The 19,589-nt window shown below is 44.5% G+C and overlaps 1 protein-coding gene across 4 annotated transcripts in view; it reads right to left on the reverse strand.

Moving 5' to 3' along the window:
* Positions 1-365: 365 nt before the first annotated feature.
* The window catches only part of pkma (pyruvate kinase M1/2a), a 31,904-nt gene continuing 12,680 nt past the window's right edge, over positions 366-19,589 (reverse strand). For 2 of the 4 annotated variants that reach the window (XM_063188140.1, XM_063188137.1), the window contains exons 3-11: positions 17,475-17,566; positions 13,883-14,014; positions 13,167-13,353; positions 11,997-12,267; positions 11,192-11,342; positions 10,548-10,700; positions 7,730-7,896; positions 4,470-4,651; positions 366-2,178 (exon numbers count right to left, since the gene is read on the reverse strand). In XM_063188140.1, coding sequence (XP_063044210.1) covers positions 2,072-2,178; positions 4,470-4,651; positions 7,730-7,896; positions 10,548-10,700; positions 11,192-11,342; positions 11,997-12,267; positions 13,167-13,353; positions 13,883-14,014; positions 17,475-17,566 — 1,442 coding nt within the window. In that variant the 3' untranslated portion in view covers positions 366-2,071. Of the gene's footprint in view, positions 2,179-4,469; positions 4,652-6,552; positions 6,720-7,725; positions 7,897-10,547; positions 10,701-11,191; positions 11,343-11,996; positions 12,268-13,166; positions 13,354-13,882; positions 14,015-17,474; positions 17,567-19,589 lie in introns of those variants that run through there. The other 2 variants (XM_063188138.1, XM_063188139.1) reach the window with 2 other exon arrangements.

Below are 19,589 nucleotides of genomic sequence, written 5' to 3' on the forward strand. Positions count from 1 at the left end.
CAGCTGTTCTCTTTGTCTGGTGATGTTACTTCTAGTTCAAAGCTAGCAAATACCATTGAATGTTATGGGGCCATCTAGCAGGAGAAAGATACAACTCAATCATTTAACTGAGGAGGAGGTGTCAAATGACCTTATTTCCAGAAATAGTACTGTATTCATTTATGACATAACACTGTCACAAAATTACCAAGAGGCTTAAGTAACAGATTAAGACATGGTGATTACAATTTTGGTTGTAATAACAAAATAATTAGACAGGCTCTTAATTAAAGGTTAAAGGTTCAGGCTCAGGATTTTCGTTTACAACCAGGCCTGGAGACCCAAAAAGAAAGAGAAAAGAGGGATGAAGAAATGGGGAGCCAGTGTTCAGGTGCTCATCAGCTCGTTTATTGATTGCAGTCCGGACTCGGAGGACAGCGCAGCACACCAGATTGATACACAGCGTTACTCGTTTTGTTTATACACAGCCACAGACCTCAAACCCTTGCGACACAGTCAAAGAAGCTTAGGTGAACAGACTTAGTAATACAGGATGAGAAACATTCATTCACATCATCAGACAGACACTCAGATCCTCAGACACACGCGCGCACACACACAGACAAACACAAAAACAGTGCCAAAGTTTATGTGTCCCAGATACCATTAGACAGAATGGACAATGTTGAAGAAGGACAAAAAAAAGTATAAGCAAATAACCAACCGAACACACTTTCCAAAGTGCCGTTTTGTCCCCCAACACAGCAACCAAGCCAGCAGCCCTCACACATCCGATCTATGTTACACACTTCGGGAATATTACCCACAATCCTCAGGAGTGGACTTGGTAGTTAACGTGCCATTACATCATCTTCGCCCTCTACAGGCTTTCCTATTCACACATACACGTGTTCTAAATACAGAACATTAAAATAGTAACGGTGGTCTAATACAAACTAAAAAAAAAATCATCAGGCAGCCAAATATTAACACTTCTCTTCAGTTAGGAAAAAAAAAGTTAAACCGCACTGATTGCTGATGAACCCAAGAAGAAAGAAAGAAGAAAGAAAGAAAGAAAAAAAAGGTGCCACCATTGTTTTCAACGTCAAGTATAATACAGAGTGTAACATTGTCTACAGTAGATGAGGATTGCAACACTTAAAACACAGCAGAAGCGCATATACAGAACACAAAACAAACTGACCTATGCTGGCCATGTAAGAGGGGTGGGGGTGGGATCCGAGAGGGGAAGATTGGATTGGGGGGGGGGGGGGGCGGTGGGGGTGTCACCCCTGGGCTCATGGTCTGGGCATGAGCGTCATAGACCCCCACAAGTGCTTCAGAAAAGCCACGTTTTGTTCGAGTTGGTGGGAAACAACATTGCGTTCAGTAACCATCTTCATTTAAGGGGAAAGGGGTGTGGCTTGTTTCAATGCCTAACGACTTTCATAAGACATTAGGCATCAGGGGATGGGGGGGGGGGGGTTAATAGGTCAGGGATGGAGGAAGGGAGGGAAAGAAGGAGTGCATGCAAACGGTCCAGACAACAGCACTTTCAGTCAGGCTTCTACACACTGGTGTCTTGCTAAGAAATATAGTGAATAAATAGCCACTCAAGCTGCTCTGGGATCAGATCATGAGAACTTCAGGGAATGCAGTGGAGAGTATTTGTGTGCCTGTGTGTGTGCAGAGGAGGTTCAGACACTGGTAGATCACATACACTGGTCTGGATTACTGGTGTGTTTTGACTTTTGTTTTTGCATTTCTTTACAAATTTGAGTCAAGCCGGCGCCACATTAACTGGCCCTTAAATATGGAAGAGGCTGGGCAGGATCTTCCTCCTGTCATTGGTTTCCTACACCTAGAAACGGTAGCGTTGGAGTGGGGGGAGTGTGCGAGTGTGTGGAGTGGGATGGTGGTCCTAACAAGAGCCTTGGTAGAGTTGGACGAACGGCTACCTGGTGTGGATCAAATTTTTGGTGGGTAGGGGTTGAGAGGGGAGTTGAGGAGGGGTGCAATTGGGGGCGCGGGGGGGACAGCTCCCCGCAGAGAGGGAGCAATGGAGGGGTAGAAAGGAGGAGAGAGGGGCAGCTTAGGGGACCAGGACCACACGCATGGTGTTGGTGTAGCCGGAGCCGGGGCGCCAGCCGGTCAGGATGATGACGGCATCGTTGGTCTTGAAGAAGCCTCTGGCCTTGCCTGGAATGAAAACCAGCAGACAGAAATCAATGCAGAGCATTTGTCTTTTAGAGCTGAGGTCAACACAGAGCATCTATCACAGAGCCCACATCCTTTGATGGTGCTTTCAGTAACACCATGATGTATTAATATCAAGTACATGCTATTAATCTGTTTCAACCTTCAACAAGGCACACGGACTGCAGTTGTGTTATGCTACATTTTCTTCTGTTACATTAATGGTTAAATGTGACATATCTTACAGCATACAGTCAACTCCTTTTTTCAAATAACATTACATTACATTACACTGCAATTGCCAGACGCTTTTTAACCAAAGCGACTTGCAATGGAGGACATAAATCATAGGCAACATCACTAGCAGATACAAAGTGCACAGGAAATACAGTCCCAGGAAAAAGTTTGTACACCCTTTGAAATTTCTTACATTTCTGTCAAAATGTATCATAAAACATGGTCTGATCTTCCCGGAAGTCTCAAGAAGGAACAATCAGAGTCTGCTTTAATTAATTCCACCCAAATATTTACATGTTATTATATTTTTATTGGTCATAAGGCCATAGCATTCACAGGAGAACCGGGCATAAGTAAGTACACCCTTGCGTTAAGTAGGTTTTAACCCTCAGTTAGTTGCAATATCATCAACCAGACTTGTCCTGTAGTTGCAGATCAGATTAACAAAACAATCTGTTGTATCTTGTCTCCCTCTTCTTTAGAGAACTGCCTCTCGTCAGCAAGGTTTGTGGGATGTCTGGAGTGCATAGCTTTCTTGACTTCATGCCATATAATCTCAATTGTTTTTTTGTCAGGGCTTTGACTGGGCTATTTCAGAATGTGTATTCCATTATTATGAAGCCATTCTAAAGTCGATTTGCTTCTTAAGTATGGGTTGTTGTCACATTTCAGGACCCATACTCTTGTGTGCTTCAACTGTGTGACAGACTTCCTCACGTTTTTTCTGTAAAATATCACAATAAACTTGAGTTCATTGTTCCACTGATAATAGCAAACTGTCAAGGGCCTGAGGCAGCAAGGTAGCCGCATATAATGATGCTCCCGCCACCATACTCAGAAGAGGAGATGTAACCAAGAATAGCTAAAAATGGGATTCATTCTGCCAATCTAAAATTAATGGGGTTTCTGTCCAAAAAAATATTGCTGCACCTTTGAGGTTTGCGAAAAAGCATTTATATGCTTCATAGAATTACTGCAAAATATTCTGTAGACCAACGTTGAAACCAAAGTTGAATTGTTCAGGGGAACACACAATGTCATGTTTGGAGGAGAACTGGAGAACCACACCTTCACCAAAACATCATCTCCACCTTTGAGTATGGTGGCGGGAGCATCATTATATGTGGATACCTTGCTGCCTCAGGCCCTTGACAGTTTGCTATTATCAGTGGAACAATGAACTCAGAAGTTTATCGAGATATTTTACAGAAAAAAGTGAGGTAGTCTGTCACACAGTTGAAGCACACAAGAGTATGGGTCCTGAAATGTGACAACAACCCATACTTTAGAAGCAAATCGACTTTAGAATGGCTTCATAATAATGAAATACACATTCTGAAATAGCCCAGTCAAATCCCTGACAAAAAACAATTGAGATTATATGGTATGAAATCAAGAAAGCTATGCACTCCAGACATCCCACAAACCTTGCTGACGAGAGGCAGTTTTCTAAAGAAGAGGGAGACCTGATACATCCAGATTGTTTTGTTAATCTGATCTGCAACTACAGGAAACATATGGTTGAGGTTATTGTGACTAACTTAGGGTTAAAACCTATTGAATGCAAGGGTGTACTTACTTATGCCTTGCTGTCCTGTGAATGTTTACATCTTATGGCCAATAAAAATATGAAAACTTGTAAATGTTTGGGTTGAATTAGTTAAAGCAGACTCTGGTTGTTCCTTCTGGTGATTTCCGGGAAGATCGGACCATGTTTTATGACCAATTTTGACAGAAAGGTAAGAAATTTCAAAGGGTGTACAAACTTTTTCTTGGGACTGTATACAGATCAAATAACAGAAATTACTGTAAGTGGAATACAATTGCAAACCATTTCCACATGATTAATTTGCTGATCTGGCTGCTGGAAAAACTCTTTTGATAAAAAAATAGGCTGGTTTTAACCACATCCTGATGGCAAATCGACCTTTGAATTGCATTTTTGCGAGGTATCCAATTAAACGTGTTGCGACCTCATCATGAGGCTACAAGCACGAGGGAGGATGGGAGTTAGGATAATAGAAATAACCCAGTGTCACATGTCAATGCATACTGACCCATCTCCATGGCGTGGTTGACGCGCATGTCCACGTCCTCGGCCCAGACGTCGTGGGCGGGCTTGTTGTAGAAGACGGGGAAGATGCCGCGGTACAGGTGGCACTGGCGCGCCGTCTGGTCGTTACGCGTCACCGCCATGATAGGGGCGCGGGGGCGATACCGGGAGATCAGCTGGGCAGACCTGCGGGCAGAGAGAGACGCCGTCAGGAGAGGTGGTGGAGTGAAGCGGAGGTGGTTTCAATATCTTGTGGGTGACACTTGTGCACAAAAAGCATGATAAAGAGCTGCATCATCCACAATTAGTACATGGGCACCTTCAGTAGAACATAAGCAGTGATTATGTTTTAGCGGAATCTATTGGTACATTTGTTGACAGGAAGATAGTTTTCACAGGGATTATGATAGTGCCATAGCGATCACAAAATCAACAAGAAATTATACATGGTCATTAGGGCTTCATGTCGGCAACCTGTTGCAACTAGGTAGCTGTATGGAAAGCTAACACTGTATGTTAGTGCCAACATAATTTGAAAAAGTACTAAAAGTCCAACATAAATACAATTCTGTTAGAACACAAGTGTTAATTGATTATGTCCGACTGTTTTAACTGTATCTGCACAGTAAAATGTACCATAATAAGAAAAAACAACAATGGTGTAACGTCGGTCTAGCCAAACATATTAGCCATTTACAAGTGTTGCAACATGCTGTTTGCATCCGTGAGGTCACTTCAAAGCCCACAACCATTTGTTGCAGTTCAGGTGAGAAAAAAACACCACAACACCTCAACAACAGAAGAAAACAGAAGCAAAAGGTAAATGCACTCAAACTCAAATTTTACCCATTTCTACATATTTTGCCCTTCAAAAATCAATCACAGTCATCAATCACACGCACGCAACCAGTAAGGACACCAACATGCTGGGATCAAGTGCCAACTGAAACACAGAAGTCTTTGAAAATTTTGGTTAATATAACCACATCAATTTCTTTTTTGGACCAGATTGGTATTATGATTAGTTAGTAATGGGGAGGAACATCTACAACAGACACTGGAACACTTACACAGCATGTGGGTGGCACTCAGGAAGTTAGTTAAGCAGATCACCAGTAAGCTGGCTTCAGCAGCACACTCTTGCCCATCTCATAATTCCCACCTGTTAGTGCCCTACCTGTTGGTCTTGGTGGAGGGGTCAATGCACATTACCATGCTGCTTTGACCTGCCAGCCTTGATGACAATATGTTTACGTGCATATGTACATGTCTGTGTTTATGTGTATAAATAGATGCCTGCAGTCATGAGGACACAGCGATATTTACAGAATTCATGTGTGGGTGTATGATGCTGTTGATGTTTTGGTGAGGACGTTAGTGTGTGTCTTCATACTAGACCGACCTGCAGGTCCTGGTGAGAATATATTTATGCATAAGGCTGGTGCTGATGACGATGATGATGTAGGATTCACGAGGACATCAGTGTGTGTGTGTGGGTGTGTGTGCATTCTCCCATGTGGTCCTGACCTGCTGTTCTTGGTGAGGAGGAGGTTGGTTGGTGTGTGTGTGTGTGTGTGTGTGTGTGTGTGTGTGTGTGTGTGTCTGTGTGTGTCTCTGTGTGTGTGTGTGTGTGTGTGTGTCTGTCTGTGTGTGTGTCTGTCTGTGTGTGTGTGTGTCTGTGTGTGTGTGTGTCTGTGTGTCTGTGTGTTTGTGTGTCTGTGTGTCTGTGTGTGTGTCTGTGTGTCTGTGTGTGTGTCTGTGTGTCTGTGTCTGTGTGTGTGTCTGTGTGTGTGTCTGTGTGTGTGTCTGTGTGTGTGTCTGTGTGTGTCTGTGTGTCTGTGTGTGTCTGTGTGTGTGTCTGTGTGTGTGTCTGTGTGTCTGTGTGTGTCTGTGTGTGTGTCTGTGTGTGTGTCTGTGTGTGTGTCTGTGTGTGTGTGTGTGTGTGTGTGTGTGTGTGTGTGTTGCATGTTCTCCCCAGCACTCCTGACCCGCCGGATTTGGTGAGGATGTTTGGCGTGCCTGTGTGTATTGTATGTGCCGTGAGTGTGTCTGTGTATGTACTGCAGGTTCTCCCCTGCTGTCCTGACCTGCCGGTCTTGGTGAGGGTGATGATGGCGCTGGCGCAGCACTTGAAGGAGGACTCCACGGCCCCGATGGCCACCGCCTCGGTGGGGTCGCGCGTCAGCTGCGTGGAGCGCCGCAGCTCCTCAAACAGCTGCCGGTGGAACATGGCTGCCTCGGCCTCGCGGGCGATCTACACACCCCACAACGCCAACGACCAAACAGCCAACCGCACCCAAGCCCAGGAACCCCACACACCCATGGGGTGAGAGGCGAAGGAGGACGGGGGTGGAGGGCATCACCCGCAAAGAAGGGATAGGAGTTACACTCAGTCACACTGATAACCTTTCACACTGACTGGAGGCTGAGCTGGAGGGCTGGAGTATATTGTTGGAGATGGCAAATGGTTATGCAGGCGATTTATATTTACTAAGGAAGATGTATAATATCACATGGCATTACTTAATAGTGCAAAATCACAAGGGGCGAGGGGATACATATTATCCATACTGTACAAGCTGGGACAGATTGCAATTTTCAAAATCATATAAGCACACCTAGCGTCTTTTATGCTTTAATTCCCAAGGTTATAAAGATTATGGGGTCAAAATTTTAAAGCATAAAAATGATCAGTGTGAACTGGGTGGGTATATTCTTTCGAAGAATGGCAAATGGTACACCAAAATATTTTAGATGTCAGGTCTTTAAAAAAAGGGACAATAATCAACCAAATTGAAATGAAGTTTAAAGAGGAGTTAAGGGACATCCATGTCGCTTTTGGACTCTTCATACATTTCCACAGCCATTAAGAATCATTTGCCTCAACTGCACAGCCCTCGAACTCATCTCACATCCTTTCTCTCTCCCTACTCTCCCTGCATGTAGCAAAACCTCCAGAAAACCAGCCGTTCTTAACACCTTTGCCCTCATCCGTCTTCCCCCTCCTCTCTGCTTGCCTCCATCCTCGGCTGCTGGGGAGAAAAGGTTGGGGTGGGGGTTTTGTCCTCCAGGCCCACCCACAGCCTCTCCAGGCTGTTGCCGACCTACCTGCCTCCTTCCTTCCTTTGATCATGTGGACAGGAGGAGGAGAGTGGACTAGTGGCCCTACCTGCCTTCCCTCTTTCCTTTGGTCCGATGTGAATAGGAGGAGAGTGGGATAGTTAAGGCGAGGAGACGTTGGGAAAGTGTTGCTTGCTGCCCTACCTGCCAGAGCCGGTGAGCACTATGATGGCGGAGGCCAGGATCTTAAAGGAGGCCTCCACGGCGCCGATGGCGATGGCCTCGGCCGGGTCGCTGGAGTGCGGCGTGCAGCGGCGCAGGTCCTCAAAGACCAGCCGGTGGAACATGGCCGCCTCGGCCTCGCGCGCAATCTGGCGGTCGGTGAAGTGAGATGACGAGGCGAGGAAGAGGCGAGGCATGCCGGCGAAGGGTAGGTCATTAAAAACATAGAGGAGGATGGGAGGAAGGAGGATGGAGGAAGGAGGAAGGGAAGAACCACAAGACAGGACGAGGTAGGAGAAGGACGTAGGGCACAAATTGACAAAGATGCCAACACAGGCAGCCAAAACAAAGAGTGACAGGAGACGAACAATTAATGTGCCGACGAGAAAGAAAATAGAGATGGATCAATGCATAGAAGTGAAGAAAGAGCAAGACAGAGTGGAGTGAATATGAAACGAATATGAACAAAGACATTACAAAAGAGGACAATGAGGACAGACAGGAAGAGACAGAGACACGTGGACAGTTACAAAACACAGGAGTCACAAAACAAGATGGACAGAGGTGGAATCCAAGGATGACAAGAAACGGGAAGGAAGGCAAAAAGGAGAAGGGAGAGAGGACAGGAGGGACACATTAAAAAGAAAGTAGGGGACAGTGATAAGTAGATTTGTACATGTAATTGCAATTAGTGAAGCCAAGAACAAACAGATAAAATGTACACATGATTAGAAAAAAAGAAATGTACATTCGATTGGCACTTTAATCACTGCAATCTCACTTGATGCTTGATGAGACAGATTGCGGGCCGAGTCTCACTACAGGCTGCTGTTATGTGGCATGGATGTGTGAATGCCAAGTCACTTGTCTTGTCAGTTGAATGCCAACTACGCCACAGAGAGGGCACACTGATAAGGACAGCTCACCCTGCTGGTTACACATTCATCACTTCAAGCTATATGCATACATGGCATCACAATGTTAAAATGCCATGTGCTGTGGTGGGCATACTACAAAGCCATTAATAATCAGTGTAAAAGATCAGAATTACAGCGAAACTAAAGGAAGTTGAGAAAGATGCGCATAAAAACGAAGCTGCACACACATAAAGATTCTTGTGAGCTTTAGGGAAGCTGAGGCGGAGCGTGTGTGAGAAAAGGGGAAATGAGTAGCGGCTCGGTGACACAATCAGGCAGACAGACGCCATGCAAACAGTGGCTTGGCTCCTTGACCCTGACCTGGCCACACACTCAAGAAGGCTACTTCAGGAGTATGCAGCCAAACCTGTTCCCATGTTTGCATTAGCATGGTGCTACACCATGCAAAAGCATCGAAAGCACTTGGCGCTAGTCAATAGTGTGCTGTTTACGTAGTGCTACACCATGCAAGGGCAGCAATGCACATTTGTTAACATTAAAGCCTGAAAGCTAGCATTTTGGCTGTAGGCCTCCTGCCAACATGTCAAAGCGTTTGTTAGCACGTAAGTGAGCAAGCTAGCATTTTGGCTGTACTGCCAAAATACCTAAGCAGCTGTTGGCTAGTGCTGCAGTGTGGTGACTATAATGACTGTTCAAGGGCAACGGCACATTAGCACAAAGAGGGAGAACAAAACGGGAACAAGCACAGTAGGAGGGGTCAAGCAATGATGTGGAACTAACTACTGCACAGGAGGAGGCTGTTCCTCCAGGGGGGCAAGGGGGTGGAGGACATGGGTAAATGATGTGGGTAGTTGGGTAAAAGGGTAGTTACATGCAGGGCATGCATGTCAAGGACAGTATGAGTGCAGTGCCTCTGGGCACATGCCGTCATTTGTCCCATCTCGTCATCTCAGACGGACGAAAGGTGAGTAAGGCCTCAAGGTGTCAAAAAACAAAACAAGACTTAACCAGTGCAGGGCGGGGTGGGAGCCAACTGTTGCCTAACCAATCAGTGTGGTATGCAGGTAGTGGAGGAGGCAGTGAGGGCATGCATGCAGGTAGTGGAGGCATGCAGTGCATTCAGGTGTGCATGCATGCAGACAGGCAGACAGACAGACAGGCAGGCAGGCAGGAAGGCGTAGCAGCTCTGGACTTCATGCAGACAGAAGTGGCATGCATGGCGGTGCTCCCTCTCACCAGAGGAGCGATGAGGGGAGCAGTGGAGTGGCATGGAGAACGAGGGAGGCAGCAGATGAAGAGGAGGAGGTGTGGTGCATGTAGCAGCAGCAGCAGCAGCAGAAGGAGGAGGAGGAGGAGGAAGAGGAGGAGTGGAGGACTGGAAAGCTGGCTTATCAAATTCTGGCAGGCTGAACGCTGGCTCTTGCGCAAGAGGAGGGTACTCGAGCGAGGCCTGTCAGCTGTTCACTGGCACCCTTTGTCTAGGGGGCTGTTATCTGACACTGGCCTTTTACTGTAGAGAGTAGGCCCTGTTCATATAATAGGACCATAATGGTTCTCTCACAGTACGGTCTCAATCTAGCTCACCCTGATGTTTACAACAAACAGAAGAACAAAATGCATGACATATAAAAGAATGGAGTGATTCTAAAACAATATAAATGTGAGGTTAGGCTTTGGCCGTAGTTTCTCATCACATTTTAAAATTACATAGCAGAAACGTCTCAGGACCCCATAATTACTGGGCTCAAATCTCATGCAAAACACGCAAAGTGACTACAAATTTAAGTATTATATAAACCATATAAGGATATATTTCTTCATCCGACAGTAGTAATGTTTTCAGAACACTGGTATTTAGGCATACGTTTCTAGTTGCAATGTTGCAATGACTAGCCTCCGGCCACTAGGGGCCGCCCTCTCACCTTGTGCTGTGTCTGCACGGCCTCCAGGGGGTAGTCTCCCTTGGCCGTCTCTCCGCTCAGCATGATGCAGTCGGCTCCATCCAGCACGGCGTTGGCCACGTCACTGCCCTCGGCACGGGTCGGCCTGGGCTTCTTGATCATGCTCTCCAACATCTGCAAGATTTACCAGATATTTGATCTTGTTAAGCATCTGTGTGGCCTGAGGGAAGAGGCTGGCCCTTAGTCTGCTGGTATGGGCGTGCATACTCCTGTATCGGCAGGCCAGGTGTAGTAGGGTGAAGTGTGTGTTGCATAGATCAAATATAATGCATTTGGCCTCTCTTACACAACGTTGATTTATGAAGACTGAATGCTGGGTAACCGCTGGGTATTTAAAAGACATTGAGCAGACTTAACTACTCGCTAGAACTTGGATCATTACCTCCCCAAATAGATTATGTTTTTGTTTGCATCAGTCTGTTAGGAATATAACTAAAGAACAAAAAAAGTCATCAATGTATCTTTTCTTTACCGATGATGCAGATCTAAATTTCTGCCAGTCAAGTACACAGTATGCTGCTAACTACTTAAGCCTTAATCCTTTCTTGGTGGAAAGCAAGAGGTGAATCAGAGGACGAGTTAAATTGCTAATGATGCTCACTCACCTGTGTGGCACAGGTGATTGGCTTGCCGGCCCTGTTGCAGCGTCCAATCATCATCTTCTGGGCCACGAAAACCTTCTCTGTGGGGATCTCGATACCCAGGTCGCCACGGGCAACCATGATGCCATCACTAGCCTCCATGATCTCATCAAACCTGTGGGGAGAGGACAGAGGTAGTCGAGGTCATTGCTGATGAAATATGGCTTGCATACCATGACAATGGAATTACTGTAATTATCAACTAGTTATGATTTCCAAGGTCATCTCTGGGGCAATATGAATGACATGCCATCCTTACTACTAATTTATTTAATAAACGGTTACATGACATGGCATCCTTACTACTGGTATGTAATAACCAGTTATGCTGCAGCTGGCTAATTCATATAGAATATATGAGCAAGAGTAAATGTCTTAACCTTTGATGCAATATGAATGTTACAAAATCCTTAGTATGTTATTTTGTATATACAGTATGACTGCTGTAGCAGGTCTGCATATCAAAAGTCAAGGCCACCTATGATGCAAAATGACTGACCTCTTACTACCAATTATAAATAATATAATTATTACTAAATAAATGCTAGTAATACTATGTAATACTATGTAATAAACCAATGATGTCTATTAAAAGAGGTCAGTTGTCCCAACACAGTGCATCATGGAGAACCAGTGAAGAGTTGGCAGTTGTACTAAGTACTAACAAGGCTCACACACACAAAAAAAACACAAATTGAAAAAGCATGCCCATGCACACAACCACAACCACAACCACACACACACACAAAAACACAAACACTCCTCGTACCTGCGCACGCCCTCATGGTTCTCCAGCTTGCTGATGATCTTGATGTTCTTGCCCTTCTCCCCCAGCACGGCCCTCACTGCATGCACGTCGGCCGCTTTGCGGATGAAGGAGGCGAAGATCATGTCCACGCCCTGCGACACGCCGAACTGCAGGTCCTTGACGTCCTTCTCCGACACGGCTGGCAGGTCCACCGCCGCGCCGGGCAGGTTCACGCCCTTCTTGCTGCCCAGCGTGCCACCGTTCTCGATCTCGCACGTCAGGTAGTCGCCGCCTGCAGAGGGAAGAGATGGACATTAAAAAAAAAAGATTTTCTGGGGGTTCCATGCTTTTATTTCAGATAGGACAGTGGGAGAGAGACAGGAAACGAATGAGGACAGAGAGACTGGGAAGGATTGGCAAATGACCGCAGGCCAGGGGTGCATTTCTCGAAAGTGTACCTACTAACTACGGTAGCTACTTTGCTGGTTGCAATGCAATTTCCCATTGGCAACTACCCAAGTTGCTAACTGCTAACAACTGTGCTTTCGAGAAATGCACCCAAGAATTGAACCCAGGTCATCGGCGTAATGGTGTGGCGTCTTAGCTCATTGAGGCATTGCGCCCACAGAGAATATGGGAAAAAAGAACACAGGAATATATATAATTCAGGCAAACAGGAAGGGAGGATAGAACAATGGAAATTACAGATGAAATGACAGATGTTGGAGCCTGAGAGGAACACACATTGATATTTAGGGACAGTACCGGTAAGTATTACAGACATTAACAGAAATATAGGGAGACAGAATTTTATAGCAAGACAGATGAACAGGGGGCAGCAGACCGAAAAAAAGATGAGGTGAAAAAGGTAAAAAAGGCAACTTCTTTTTTAATCTACATGTCGGAACACTATGTTGCAACATCGCACTGTCACAACATGTTCTTACGCTATACATACTTTGGCTATGCCACAGGGTTAGAACATCATGTTCCATATTTGTTACACTGCACTGTATCTGGTACGGCAAAAAGCTAAATGTAACCAAAAACAGCAGAACTAAATAAAGAAATACAAAATGGATAGATTTTTTTTTAAAGAATCAAGAAAACAACAAACGAGACAAAGAAAAAAAGCTAAACAGAAAAGAGGGGGAAACCTTTCAAAGTAAATCTGTGAAAATGTCCACTCACCAATCTCGAGCACCTGTAGGGAGATGAGTCCGTCGTCGATGTAGACCTTGCTGCCGATCTCCACCACCTTGGTGATGTTCTTGTAGTCCAGCCACAGCGTTTCCTCGTCGCAGTTCTCGATGAACGCGTCGTCCACGGTCACCTTGATCTTGTTGCCCTTCTGCAGCTCCACCTCGGCCGTGCCACTCTAGGGAGCCAGAGGAAGAGGAAGAAGAAGAGGGAGAGGGACAGGGAGAGGAAGAGGGGGAGATGATGACGGTACGGATGAGGAACTTAAGTGTCCAAACACATTTCAAACGTCCTTTACTACAGTACAGTCATGGGTCAGTACAAGCTCATTAAATGGGAAGAGCAAAAAACATCTCGATGTTCCGACAAAAACCTAACCAACCAGACATCCAACTTAGCTAGTTAGCAAAGGTATTACTTCAGAAATTGGATCGTTACTTCTGATGTATGGACAAAAATACATTTGTATACATTGCAAAATTTAATTGTAAAATTGTATGAGATACGGATTGCTGTCGTTGTGGCTAAAATCCACATAAAATTATATGAGAGAATTATACGGCATGCCATAAAGACATTTTTCATTTTCAAGGAGGTTCAAAAAGATGACAAGCTTTTCATGAGGAGAAATTGATTCACGTGTGTGTGTGTGTGTGTGTGTGTGTGTGTGTGTGTGTGTGTGTGTGTGTGTGTGTGTGTGTCCTTACCCCCTTGATGAGTCCAGTCCTGATCTCTGGGCCCTTGGTGTCCAGGGCGATGGCTACTGGCCTGTAGTGGATGCTGCCGGGTTCGAAGCTCTCGGCCGCCTCGCGGACATTCTTCATGGTCTCCCCATGGTACTGCAGAGCACAGGAGGCATCAGGATTAGGATACACAGAAGATCACAAACACACAAAAACAGCAAGGCCCAGTATTAAAGCAAGAGGAACATGGGGTAAGAACACAAGAAATAATTATACACCTAGAAATGCCAAATGTTTCAAATATACATGACTATACACAGTGACGATACAACCTATTGTCTAACACTGTATTACTGGCACCCTGCCAGGTGTTTCATCCAGACAAAGGCAAAATGAACACAGCTAAAGGCTGAAGGAAAAGATACACAATTGATACCAAGTCCTTAATGCAACCTCTGAACCTGATCTCAGGCATCACCTCTGATTAGTGCCAACAACCAGACACAGTGAAAATAAGGACATTAAAGGACTTGTGTTACCCTAGTAGACTTATTCCCGTGCCAAGTCTGGTCAATATTAAGCTAGCTGGCAAGATGTTGTGGTTAGAGGCCAAACCGAGTCCCATGGTTAGCATGTGGCTTGTTACATAGTGCCATAGTGCAGGGCATTGCCAGTATAATCTAGGGTTCAATCTCCTCCAACACAATTTATGACCAAGCCCATGTTGTGTCAGTGTGTCAAAGAGTAGACATGCAAGTTGTAAGCCCATGTAGGCCCATCCAGTAGCACAATAAAACGGCATAATAAAAATACCCATCAGATGAAAAAAAGAGATAAAAAGTATATGAATTGTGAATGTGAACAACAAATTTAAGCAGAATACAGCCATCAATGTTTGAACATGTACCCACTATAGTGAGTACACCCCAGATTAAAATCCGGTAGAGAAGGGGCGTGTTGGCCCGAATCGTCTGAAATGAAAAAGGGACCAATGACCTCCCTTTTAATTTCGAGACTATTCGGGCCAACACGGCCTCTTCTGTACCGAATTTTAATCTGGGGTATACTCACTTTTGTGGGTACATGTTCAAGTATTAATAGCTGTATTTTGCTTAAATTTGTTGTTCATTCACAAAGAATCAAACTGTATCAAATTTGTGAGTGAAATGTCTTTTATGTTGTCCTATCAAAACATATGCTCACAAATCTGCAAAAATGTGAGGGGTGTACTCACATATGACACATACTGTACTTATGAATTCAATCCTACAAAGGATCGCTAAAGAAACCTTCAGCAACTCACAGATTAAAGTAGAGGCATTTCATGGAGCTGCCATATAAATCAACTCAGGTTCTTCCTTTTTCTACCCTCCCTTGTCTTTCAAATGGGCCGTTAGAAACTGCCATCATCAAAATGAAACTGCCTTTGATGTGGGTTATGAAGGTATAGACATTGTAATGAGCCAATAATCATATTGCCCTGGTCAAGGTTGAGAGGGCAAGGTGACTCACTTGGCAAGCATGAGAAGGAAATTGTTTCTCTTGGTAGAGGTCATCCCTGATAATAACACCACCTTTTAGTATAATCACATGTTTCACTGGTTGCCTGACTCGTGTAGGTGCCCGTCATCGTAGTTGGTAATCCTGTAAATTACATATTTCAAACCACACTACATCTCGTCCAACCCACTGATGCTTGAAGAGGCTACCGCCACAATTACAGAGGACAGATGTACAGCCCCCAACTATCTGTTGTCAAAACAGTTACTTCTTCAGATGGTGTTGGAAGACACAATTACAATACTGTACAGTATGTGTGGTTGGTGCGTGTGGGAAAGAGAAAAAGAGTGACATTTATATGAGAGAGAGAGCGAGAGAGAGAGAGAGAGAGAGGGGAATAGAAAGTAAAAGAAAGACAGAAAGACAGATAGAAAGAGAGAGAGAGAGAGAGAGAGAGAGAGAGAGAGAGAGAGAGAGAGAGAGAGACAGAGAGAGACAGAGAGAGACAGAGAGAGACAGAGACAGAGACAGAGACAGAGAGAGAGAGAGCGAGAATGAGCGAGAGAGATAGGGCCAAGAGCTGCTGTCTGAAGATAAAGTATTTATAGCGACTGCCACTCTAGAGTCTGTATGCCGGTAGGGTTTTAGATTAGCTTTTATGTCTGCCCTGTCACGGCACACACTCACAGGATCCTTGATCCACACTGGGCAAACTCTTTGCACATAGCAACAAGTGATGTAATCAGGGCTTTGAACCGTTATTTTTTTCCTAACGTTCCGTTCCAAACAGAAACGGAATTATAACGTTTCCGGTTCTGAGTTCCACCGATAAATTGACGTTCCCGAACCGGTTAGAACCAAAAAATATTGTTCCCGGAACGGTTAATTTCGTTCCTGTCAGCTGATTACTCCCCATAGGCCTAACTGACGTTAACCAAGAAAGACGGAAGTGCAAATGAGTCAACCTATATTCCAAACTGTTTATTCAAGCGGATGAAAAGAATATCTTCCAGAATTTTGTCACTCAGGGACGACCTAAACGGAGAAGCAGGGAATAAACCTCAATGATGAAAATGTGCGCTCCACGCTGACTTGGGTCACAGGGAGCACTATGATGGACATTGTGAGTTTGAGCATATTTGAAGCGGTCATGGATGCCCAATAACGCCGAACATTGTTGGTGTGCTTTACACACGCTTCCCTGCAATGTCTTACAATAATGCAACGCAAACTCTGTCCTTTTGTATGACAGTGGTTTCTCTTAAGATGTGGAGTGAAGACTTTGTAATCCACAGCTCTCTCTCCATTCAGTCAGAGAATGTCTGATGTCACACAGGACGTGAACCTCAGCTGTCATGGTAAGGTGCGCAGGAAAATAATGACCTTTTTTTTTAGTTTGAGGAACGGTATTAACCGGTATTAACCGGTTACCATTATTTTTAAATAAGTGATCCTGTTCCAGAACATAAAAAATAATAACGTTTCCGGTTTCGTTTCTGTTCCCTGTAAAATACAAAAAGTTCCTGGTTTTCGTTTTCGTTCCTTGAACCGGTTCGAAGCCCTGGATGTAATAAAACAATTACAAAGCTATTACCAAGAAGGGATAAGATACCCCCCCCTTTTTCAAAGCAGCCGGTGGCAGACGACAAAAGATGTGTTACCTAGTCTAAAGCAGGCTGAGACATCTCTCATTTGCATATGGTTACAGATAAAGTTACCTCCATCTAAATACTTACACCACTGTATAAAAGCCAAATGGCAGAGAGAAGCACAGCACTGCTCGGTTTCTTTGTGCAAGAAAACCTGTGCAGTATTGTGTAAAACCAGCAAGTAAAATCAGGACACTGTAGAGCTCATGGCTGTTATACTTCAGCCCGGGATAACCATAGAGAATGTGCCAGATTGAATATGTGGGTTCATTCATCTGGGCAGGCCAAAGGCAGCCTCGCTCCAGCCCCACAGCACTCATTTACTGGTAAACTCTTTGATTAATTCACATTACTGTTATACCATACTTTTCATACATAAATGCAAATAAGCACAAAGCTGTGTGGTCTCCCTCTAGGTCATTGCCACTCAAGAACCAGTGGTCGTGCGAGTGTGTGTCAGTGCCAACCTCGTGGGATCCATGGGAGAAGTTCATGCGAGCGATGTTCATGCCGGCTTTGATCATCTCTTTCAGCATGTCCACGGAGCGAGAGGCAGGTCCTGCAGACAGACAGATGGGGTGTTATAGATACAGTATTATACATGTACAACATTGAGGATATTATACCTGTATGTGGCCCACTTGACTTTCAGAAGTTCACTCTCTCTCAGGTTGTGGAACAGTGGGGCAGTAGGGCACTTCTTATCTTAAGTGTGTGTGTTTAAGCTGTGAACTTCAGCAAAGCTATTTACTCCCGTATTCACTGAATATCTGTCGACTGTGACATGCTGTATGTATGTATGCATGTATGTGAGTATGTGTAAGAACGTATGTATGCCCTAGCCTGCTGCCATATTATAAGGGACCTTTTTTGTGTACATCCCTGTCTATTTATCCCTTTCAATGTATGATTTTATTCACTGTGTCCTTAAAATAAGAGGTCCCAAGATCTGTATTCATGCATTTATTTTAATGCTCTGCTGCCTCTACACTGACTGTGATCCAAAAGGGCTTTGCTGGCTACAGTGCGGACTCCTGAGCTTGTAAAAACACCAGCACTGTTCTTTTGAATTTAGCAACAACATTTCGACAATATGTGTTTAAAGCAAAATTGTTAACACAACATAATAGCAACAACGATTATCTGGATCTTAATAGCTTTAGGTAGTTTGGATAGAGCCCTGAACACTGCTATTCATAAAGGGCAGTCTGATCTGTTCATTTCAAGCCAAATGTAACATGTAGACATTTGGACACTGTAAGAATAACCAAGTGCAGAATATTATGACTGAATTCGATGTGTCTAGTGGTTCTGAGGAAATGTGACGTCAAATCTTGGATAGGATTAAAAGAACATAATGCATAAAGCCAGGCACTCGCTTTTGAACGATGTCCAACTGCATCTTCTAATATGGCTAACTTGTTAACCAGTGGACATGGTAATTTGTCAATTATTTCTCCACTACATAGAAAAGACTCTTCAGGGGAAATTTCACAACATTTCCAGGGGACACTATGCCAACCAGGCAATTAGGTTGAGCAATTTTATTTTAAAAAGGTGTGTTGTGTAGGATGGTGGCGAGAGTAGGTTTGGCAACGATGTTGCTCATTGAAACTGCGCTGTCTACTTTCAAAATTTATCTTTTCATGAATACTTAAGTTTACTAAATAATTAACTAATATTTACTAGTATGACAAAAGTACAACCGAGGCCATGCAATGACGACTGCCGACTGTCACCTGTTTATTTCAGTAACATCGTCGTTTGGATACATGGAGAAAATTAATCTGTAGTGAGCAGACGGAGCCAGCCGTCAAGTGGATTGCCTCGTAGTCATGGTACGACACAGGAAATGAAAACAAACTCTGTAAGCAACACATGAGTGCGAAACCATTACAATTGTATAAGAACACTGTTTAGAGAGCACCCTCTGTGTTCTTCAAAATGCACTCAATGGTTGCACCTGCTGCACCAGTTGCGCGCAGAAGATATTCGGCTGACGCAGGAGCCTCATTAAGTCTCCTGCAGAGCGCGTGGCACCATCATAGTTATTCAGCCATATAAACTTTGATCTATTTCGCAAAAAAATTTCCCTGTCTGCTAAAGTAAACTATAGCCTATTGGCTAGACTATAGCCTACTTTAAAATTCGGCATCATTTCAAAGGTCCTGACCGACCGCACCCGACCCGAATTTCATTAAAAATAATATTTCATAACCCGTGCCTGCGGTCGACCGCAGTTAACTGCAAGCGCCCGCTGCTTTCGGGTCAGCCCGCGCATCACTGTTAGGTGGGTGATGGTTGTGTAGACTTTTGTTGCGACTGTGCTCTTTGATAGATTACATTACAATGAGGGTTACTGTAAGCCATACAGAGCATTTAGAGTAAGCCATCATCTTCCCCTTTTCTTCCCATCATTTCCCAATGACAGTTGGGATTTAATGTACCACTGTGTGTCCCTGCTTCGAGAACATGGGGAAAATCCCTTTAGAAAGTATGAAATGCCTCAAATCAATTTTAAAGCGGAACTCTGTTGTTACATCTTGAGTAAGTACCGTAGCTTCAACTTTAAAAAACATTGT

This window comes from Engraulis encrasicolus, chromosome 22, assembly GCF_034702125.1.
Source record: "Engraulis encrasicolus isolate BLACKSEA-1 chromosome 22, IST_EnEncr_1.0, whole genome shotgun sequence".
NCBI classification, from domain to species: domain Eukaryota; kingdom Metazoa; phylum Chordata; class Actinopteri; order Clupeiformes; family Engraulidae; genus Engraulis; species Engraulis encrasicolus.